General features: G+C 39.2%; 1 protein-coding gene across 3 annotated transcripts; it reads left to right on the top strand.

The window, feature by feature from the left end:
• Positions 1 to 343: 343 nt before the first annotated feature.
• On the top strand, positions 344 to 4,748 carry LOC109639385 (somatostatin receptor type 5-like). 3 transcript variants are annotated; one of them, XM_020102815.2, is made up of 4 exons: positions 344 to 690; positions 2,041 to 2,741; positions 2,835 to 3,191; positions 3,350 to 4,748. In XM_020102815.2, the coding sequence occupies exons 2-4, from the start codon at positions 2,064 to 2,066 to the stop codon at positions 3,422 to 3,424; spliced, it is 1,110 nt and encodes a 369-aa protein (XP_019958374.2). In that variant the 5' UTR covers positions 344 to 690; positions 2,041 to 2,063; the 3' UTR covers positions 3,425 to 4,748. The 3 variants fall into 3 exon arrangements, with proteins under 3 accessions (XP_019958374.2, XP_019958373.2, XP_019958372.2); XM_020102814.2 differs by having other exon boundaries at positions 2,038 to 2,741; XM_020102813.2 differs by having other exon boundaries at positions 345 to 690; positions 2,027 to 2,741.
• Positions 4,749 to 9,357: the final 4,609 nt, after the last annotated feature.

Here is a 9,357-nt window from a genome sequence, read left to right as displayed (position 1 = left end):
AGCTTTCCAAGGCAATAACCATCAAATACCTCACTCAATATGAAATCTCATCATCTCACCACCATTGTCCCACTTCGTCCTATCTCCTCTCTCCCTCTGTCTCAGGTGCCAACCAGGTCACCCCCAAGGTGGATATGGGCTATGCATCTCTCTGTCTTTCACACACAGCAAGGAAAGTTAGTCTTTTTTCTTTTTCATGACTGACTGAAATACTTCAGCTAAAGTCTCTGCTGCACAGGAAAAGAAAAGAAAGAAAAAGATGGCTGCAGTGTGAGCTTATACGCAGTACAGTGGTTTTGGCAGTGAGGTGAATGGGTGGGACATTCAGAGGATGCTTGGGTGACGTTTTTCACATAAATACTGGCAGTGCGTGGAGGCACATAAACACCCCGTGGGTGACTTGTTAGGAGCTGAGGACGGTGTTTCACCATGCAGAGGATTGAGAGGTGACAAGTCCTGGAGAATTAAACATAACGTTGTTTGTGCTGCTGGCGATGGAGTTTTCATCGTGCTGACATCAAGGAAATGCGTCAACATGAAAAGTCAAGTTTAAGGTGGATTCTCTTTCAAGCGAAGAGGGGAAAAGAGCGAGGGATTCAGATTTTAACCTCAGCCAACGTGTGAATACTTCAGGAGACGCGCATCGCAGCAGCGCATAGTGGAGAGGAAAAGGCGCACGGGAGCGCACAGGTATGTTTATCAAATCATATTTAATCTCCTGATGCGGGCGTGAAACATCTTAAATATAGTTGTTACCATATTTATTGTAGTGGTATGATTCCCAACAGAGGTTGTGTGGGTTTACACTTAATGTTTGATTTATTAAACTCACATTTAATGACCCGGGCATGATTTAATTGGTGCCCATGTCTATGGGCTATAGCTTTTTATAATTTGTTAGACAAAAATGTCAAGCCCGATGTATTCCGAAGGGGACTCGGAGTCTTTGTTTTCGCAACAACACGCTGCGGGCTGCGCGTCACTCCCGTGTTTTTACGAGCGCGGTTCAGTGAATTTGCGCGTCACACCATTTATTTGTGCAACACGTTTGCTCAGCCTCGGTTTGCAATGTCTGACAACTGACAGTTATATGATGGTCATGATTATCTCAGGTCAACCACAAGGTGAGGACATGTGGAGGCCACCCTCACCATGGAAGAGCATGGATTGTAATGCATTTGTGTCTATTTTGGATTCCTACACAACTAAATATGGAGCAGTGCTCACAGTTTCCTAAGACACTTAAGGAAGTTATACCAACATATATCTATTTTTATTTTAGCTTGAACTTCAGAAAGAAATTAACGAATCACTGAATAGATCAAATCCTAAAATTCAACATAAAATGAAATTACAAATAAAAGTGACTGTCCTCATTAAGATCAAGATCAAATAATAAGTGAATGCTAACCTGTATATTTATAACAGTAAACAAGTAAAACTATGATTTGAATGGGGTATGAAAGTCCCCTTGACTCAAGTTGACTCTTAATTTGCTGTTGCAAACTGTGCAATTGCATGAAAGGAGTGGCATCTGTAAAGTCATCATGTGTCTTTGTGTTACTCTTCACTTCCTGATGAATCTTTACGCACAGTGTGGTAAAACTTCATCTTTCAACAGAAGCTCCACCATAGAACTCTGCTCTCAGTCTGCACCACACATGGACTCGACTGGGAAACAATGATTCAATACATTTGAACCCCAGTTGAGGATTCGTGTCCACTTAACCAAGTCATTAACTTTTGCAAAATATGTTCAGTCCATGTATATTTTCCTGCGTTGCACTCGAACTCCCCAAAGGTATTTGTTCCCTCCATTCAGGACATTTAATTCAGTTACATAGAACATATTTTGTATTTGAACATTTCTCTTCTTTCTTGGTGAATATGGCCATCGTGTCAGTGGGGAAGGTGCAATTATCTGTCACAGGAATGTACAGAACAGTAGAGCATCTCTCCAGTTATTGGTTGTTGCAGTGTATTCCACATAATAATTGTAGTTTGTGTCTGTCTTTTCTCTCGTGAGTTATTTCCAAGCAGGCTTTAGCACTCCCTCCTTCAACATGGACGGTTTCAACTGGACATCAACATCTGAGAACTTCACAAGAACCGCCTCCCATCTCTACCCCAACAACACCAACAATTCCTCAGAGGTGCCTGCGCCAATGCCCTTCAGCATGGTCACCGCTGTCATCTACACCATCGTCTTCATTGTGGGATTTCTGGGTAACACACTGGTCATCTATGTGGTGGTCCGCTACGCCAAGATGAAAACTGTCACAAACATGTACATCCTCAATTTAGCCTTGGCGGACGAACTCTACATCTTGGGAATTCCCTTCCTTGGCACTAATAGTGCACTTTCCTATTGGCCATTTGGGGATTTCTTCTGCAAGGTGTACATGACTGCTGACGCCATGAGCCAGTTTAGCTCCACCATTTGCCTAACGGTAATGAGCATTGATCGCTACCTGGCTGTGGTTTATCCTATTCGCAGCTCCAAATGGCGGAAGCCACAGGTGGCCAAGGTTTTAAATGTCATGGTGTGGGTTGTGTCCTTCCTGATTGGGCTGCCAGTCACCATTTACTCAGGTGTACAGACGGAGTTAAACACCTGCAACATAACCTGGCCTGAACCAAATGATTTGTGGTCCATTGTGTTCATCCTCTACACATCCATCCTGGGCTTCTTTGGTCCGCTCTTTGTCATCAGCCTCTGCTACCTGATCATTGTCATCAAGGTAATTGGTCAGATAAACCAGGACTCCTGCTTTTGATCATGTCAATTGAAAATTATCTCATAAAGCCTTTTAAATCCACCATCTGTGTTTCAGGTGAGGTCTGCAGGTGTGCGTGCAGGCCTGACTAAGCGACGGAGGTCGGAGCGCAAGGTGACGCGTATGGTGGTGATCATCGTGTTGGTGTTTGTTCTTTGCTGGCTTCCCTTTTTTACTGCAAATATTGTCAACCTGGTTTATATCATCCCTGAGAGCAATGCCACGGCCACAGTCTACTTCTCCCTGGTCATCCTCACCTACGTCAACTCCTGCGCCAATCCAATCCTATACGGCTTCCTCTCCGACAACTTCAAGCAGAGCTTCCAGAAAGTGCTCTGCTTCTACAAACCAAATGGCGTCAGCACCACAGACCAGATGAGAGACAGACTGAATGCAACCAAGATTAACCACAATGTTTGTTTTTCTAAATTTGGATTTTCTGATTATCACCTTTCTGTTCTTTTATAATTAATTATTAATAATGAAGTGATAAGTGTTACACAGACCATCAGTGATAATGTTTCTCCTTCTGTCTTTGTAATGTCCTACAATGTATTTGTGTGTTTCCTCAGTCTGTCCAGATGGAGGTTGTTGGGAACCTTGACACGGAGCCTTTCGCCTCAAAAACAGCAGTGAATGGCCAGTGAAAGCTACGACCCACCATGTACTGGTGTGGAAACTACCACATGGAACTAAACAGTTTACCCGTGGATATTTTATCATTTGATACGTCCAGTCTTTAAAGCTGATCCTTCCCCTCTGATTGGGACATTTCTTAAAAAGGACTAGAGGAGAAATCCTGGAGAGAAAATGTCTTACAGTGTTCACAAAGCATTTTTGTTTGTACTGTTACTATATTGACGGCATTGTAGGCCTCAGAGTTTATGTATCGATGTATGATCTCAAAAGTCATGAGCGCTTTAAATCCTGTATATTCTCAAAAAGCTTTGGGCAGAACCAGACTTTTATTGTGAAACAGGCATATTTTTCATTCATTTTTATATTTGATCATATTTCAGTGAGAGTTGTTTTTGTCTGGTGTGCTCTGATTTGAGAATTTACAGTATTTCATTTGATGTGCTATAACCAGAACTGTTCTGCAGGTTATTGTAAAGCTGATAAAAAAAAATTTGATTACCATAACAATTTGGTTTTTTTTGCTGGTAATGTCACAAAGCTGTGAAAGGGGCCTTGAAACAACACAAACAAGTAATGCCCTCTCATTTTCCATCCCCTGCAACATGTCCAGTACTCACTGTTTATCTCGGCCTGACTGGACTGTCAACGCTGACATTTGATACCCACATCATTGGGAATGTGCTGGACGACACTGTTGCATCTCCATAGTTGTAACTTGATCCAAGCAAAGATCATGTCCACAATGTTTATGGCAAATTTGAGCTCATTTGAAAAGACCGAAATATGGACACAATTTACTTCTGTTTGAAACTGTGAATTTTAAAATGATCATTTTCAACAGCCTGCGGAGTCATGACATTCTCAGATAACTAAATAACACGGTTATGGTTATTAATCAACAATAAATTGTTTCTGTGATTAAAGAAGATTATGGCAGGTTTATGTTTCAGACTGAGGCACTTTATCAATAGTTCCAGTTAAAACAGAAAATTGGCAGCTTTACACTTGAATGTCGTTGTCTTGCATCCATGACGTAAACCAGCTTTGTTTTGTTTTTCAGATTTTTGTTAATGTCTTAGTACGATTTTGCAGTAAATGTTTTATGCAACATCGGATGGAGGAAGAAGATGAGAGATGTGTATTTTGTGTGATGACTCTTACTACCAATAAAACATGTACAATCAGAAAATCTGTAGCCAGCATAGTATAGAGAGATGGTTAAAAGTTTCCATAACTTTTATTTGTTGTTGGTGGTGGGGTTTGGTTTGTTGGTTGGTTTTTCCCCAACATAATGATCTAGCAATGTTAATAAATTAAAACAATGTCCGAAAACAGTGTATATTGTGCATATTGTCCAAAGTATAAATAGTAAATATACATACATGCCTTTTAAATAGGTTCCCATCTTTAAGTTTGCTGTTAAGACAGATTTGGAAGGCACATATTATAATAAAAATAAATATATAAATGTGCATGGTTAACCCAGAGCCTGGTATAGGAACTTATAGAAATATATTTTTAATGTGCAAATGAAAAACACAGTAGATTTTATATTAAACAAAAGTAAAATTAATCTGTAATTCATTATGATTTATTTAAGTGGAAATTAAAAACCTCTATATCAATATTGCGTGTACATATGATGTATAAATCTAAATAGAAATGAACAGCTACCATAGTAAGTGAAGTCATAGCAGGTATAGTAAGTGGATGGATATAATAATCTGGTCAAATCGAATTTGATGATGCTGGATTTTTTTGAAGGAGCAAATCAATCCACATTTTTTCAGCATCTTTAAAGCTTTAGATACTTTGAACTTTTTCTTTCAAAACAACTTATTTCGTGCAAACCAGAAGCCACAAACAACTGTCTGTTCAAATGCAGAAAGTAGACGCCTGTAACAGCCAATGTGACAGACTGAGTAGCGATCTGCGACCTCAGCTAATGTCAGTGAGGTTCAGGGAAAACGTATATCCATAGTATTTATAAATTGGTCACACGTGTTGTAATCACGTCTTAGTTTTATCACGTGGAGAAGTAAGAAAGCTTTGCATGACAGAAAGGCAACACTAATTTCAGATGAGCTTTTTTTAAAGGTTCCCTGTGGCCAAAGTGTCTGAAGCAGCAATAATGAATTTAGGTCAAATGCACATTTTGAGACATATTGTGCAGTTATGTGTTGCAGCCACTAATCTGGTAAGAGGTCATATCTAATTGCTGTTTAGATGGAAATATGTTATGTCACATAGATAACTGAATGGATGTGATTCAACAAATCTAAGGTTGTAATTGAGGTTTTCCTTTTCTGCTGCTTTAATCTCTCTATTCCTCAGAAACTCAGCTGTGTATCTTTTCCATTTTCTCTCTCCATAACCAATTCTGTTTTCCCTCTCTGCCCTTATTCCACATGTATTTACTGACAACCTGTTTCCATGGCAGGCTGTGGGGGTAGAAACACACTCTGGATCTCCTGTGGCCTCTGGTTACCTCTGTGTTAGTCGTCATTCTGCTTTTGCTCCATGTATCTCAATGTCAAGTAAAAGAACTGGGATTTTCAAACCGATTAATGCAGCTGGCTGCAGTGGCTGTGTTCTGGCCTCAGTGCCACCTCCAGGAAATCAGTCGGACAAGTTTTAAGTGGAAGATAAAATTGAGTGGGAGAAAGACATGAGACATAATGATAGATAATAATAACACTTGACATAAACAAGGTTACAAAGTGCTTACCAAGATACATGGGAATAAAACAAAAGAGAGCAAAACAAGACAAAACAAAAAGAAGAAACATGACTACAAGACAAGAGACATAATAATAATAACAATCATAATGATAATATGAAGAAGAAGAAGAAGAAGAAGAAAAGGAGGAAGAGGAGAAACAAAAGAAGAAAACTTACAATGTGCTTTACAAAAACACAAAAACAAGAAAGACAGACAAAAATAAGAAACATAACTAAAAGAAAATATTAAAAACAAACTGCATCCATTAAAAACAGTTTAAATCTGGCATTAAAATGATTTTTAAAATCTAAGGAATGATTTTAAAGGAGGCAAATGTTGGTCAGTGATGTGTGATAGAGAAAGTGCTGCACATAAACACACTGAATGAATGTTTGTGTGAATGGCTGAGTGGTAGAACTGTGCTTTGAGTGGTGGGACTAGAAAAGCGCGACATAAATACAAACTTTTTTGCATGAATTGAGAAAATGGGTTTGTCCAAATATATACGACTGGTGTGGCCCACAAGGTGTGTTTGTTGACACTGGGAAGTCAGTAGGATCGAGGTGATGTCAACGAGACACACAAGTGGAGGAAGGGGGGATTATAATCTCACCAAATAAACTACGTGTCACTTAGCGTGGTGGTGAAGAAAGGAATTTGAGCATTTATTTTGGTGGAGGTGAAAGAGACGTTAGAGGAGAATTTTGTTTAATACTGGGCCCAGTGCTGGCAAACACAACTTAAGTTTGGGGTGAGTTATGGTTTACAGATGTTCAGCTTCTGGTACTTTATAGAGGTTAATTATTTTCTGATCTGACCCCAGACATATGGAAAAAATGCTGAAATTTAAATCAATGCAAATATCTTAACTTGTTAAATAACCTATGAACCAATACTCAAATCAATCTGGATCTTTGTTAAATTGCAAGTACATCTGCTTTTTATTTTCTATGTATTTTTAATATACAATGATCTATAAAACATTTATTCATTCATTCATTTCCCATGCATATTTATTTACATATATATAAATCAGTTTTTTTTATATTTATACAGTTTATGTGCATTTACTATGCTTTACATGTTGTTAATGATATACCATATTCCTTTGTATACAGGTTTTTAATATAATAACAATGAAAAAGAACCTCCATTGAGAAAGACCATGTGTGATCAATTCACTGTATAAAATCATTGGATCTTATTTTGAAATCATCTTCTCTTTAAAGTGGATTAAAGGAAAGATCAGAGGTATTGATTTAAACTGCATGTATATTTTATATACATTTATTTTAACAGGGACTTTACAGCAGTTTTGCAAATTGGACACAATCTACCCTGATAGCTGCCATTAGCAAAGGTTGGTAACCTTTGATAGAACAGAACCTATTGTGATGTCAACACAAATTACAGTGATCGAACATGTCACCTGTGTGCAGAATTTCAATTAAGACCGTTATGGATTTGTTGTACTCTGTTCCACATTGATTGACAGCTCCCTCATTATTTTCAAGGTCCGTTATTTTTTTCCTCTCACAGGGCGATGCCACTGATCGAAACACAGTGGAAATGAGGAAAGGTAAGATGAATATATTTGATAGTAACACAGAATCAAACGATTACATTGCACGGCATTCTTTTTTCTTTTTTTTTTTACAAAACAATCTGTTAAAAAATAAGAAATCTTGAGACCGAAGATCCTTAGAGACTCAGTAATGTTGATGTGATTACTGTACGATTAAAGAGGAGAGTAAATGGTAGAGTTTTGAATTGTATATGATTTTAGTCTTATCACTGTGTGCAGACTTCCAGGGCAGAGTCATTAATCAATAAGTAATGACTGTTATTAAAATGTCCTGCACGGTGCACAGTCTCGTGCAGCTCAGTCGGTTTGAGCAGTGAGGCTTCTTGTCACTTACAGGATCAGAGGGAAGAGGAGTCCTGTGCTTTTTCATCAGAAACAAAGATGGATGCTTGCTGGAACTTCAAGTGGCATTTTCCTCACAGCAGTGAGTGTGTCACCAGCTATCACACCAGGTCAAACAGGTTTTTTACTAAAAGAGATAAAGCTGTGAAGTCCGCATCAAAAATCTGCTAAACTGTCCTGCAGAGCTTCGATTTGTCACCAGCCTGCTGCGGACGCTGTGTGGGTCCTGTGTGTTTGCTGACTTATGGAGCCGTTCAGCTGAAGCTTTGACAAAGTCTAAACTTGGACTTTCTCCTGGGGATTCCCCCCCCGATGGCAGCCTCTGTTTTCTTTAATATAAACACAGAGCAACTGAGAGAAATATCTCAGTCTTTGCTGATAATCAAGCAGTGTCAGTGGGTGACAGAGCAAGATGCTGACAAACGACTGACAAACCCCCATCACCTTCCAAAAGCAGGAAAAGGTCAGAGTATCAACACTTGCAGGCATTCGTAACCTTGCTGGTTAAAGCGTTGTCCTCAATCAGAGGCAACAGCACATCTTCCCTGCTAAATACAATCTGTGCTGTACTGACAAAAATGATCCTTCCTGTCTCCACCTGCCTGAAAACTGATGTATGAAAGATGAGACCATTTGTTGAGTGGGTGAAAAGAAACCACCAGAGCAGACAAACACTGATTTGCATGTGTTCCCCAGAGGAGCTAATGGAGGAAATGATGCTCTGGACCAGCCTGTGGACAGGAAGGTCTGTAGGATGCACAATGATAGTAAATGATATCAAATAATAATGACAAGCTGTTGTTGGATCTAACTGGAATTACACTGGCCTTTTTGGTAAGATGGATGTAACTTATAAGCTGCATCTATTGGGCGGCAAATTTCAATGTATTTTTTCATCAACTGGCACAAAATAAACCATTTATATAAGCAAACATTGCAACAAAGGGGATTTAACAATGCTTTAAATTACAGCCTGCATGCAGTTACCCTTAAAGAATGAATGTGCACAGAGCTGTAAAAGGTCAAGACTGAGGAGGTGTATGGTCAAACACTTCACACCAGGAGAAAATTTAAAACATGCGATTTGCATCCAAGACACAAATGGCACATCCAGGACAGATGAGCTTTAAGGTCGTAAACAGCTTAAGTGTCTAAAAGCTGGTGTGGCCGACAGTATCCATCAAAACCAGAGCCCCAGAGGCATTTTGAACAGGCCCCATCACAATTACAAAAGGAATAATGTAGTTTACCTGCAGAGCATCAGATGTATCCCACACAGCAAACCAGACCTT

This window comes from Paralichthys olivaceus, chromosome 5, assembly GCF_024713975.1.
Source record: "Paralichthys olivaceus isolate ysfri-2021 chromosome 5, ASM2471397v2, whole genome shotgun sequence".
NCBI lineage: Eukaryota > Metazoa > Chordata > Actinopteri > Pleuronectiformes > Paralichthyidae > Paralichthys > Paralichthys olivaceus.
This window is presented reverse-complemented; position numbering and strand designations above follow the sequence as displayed.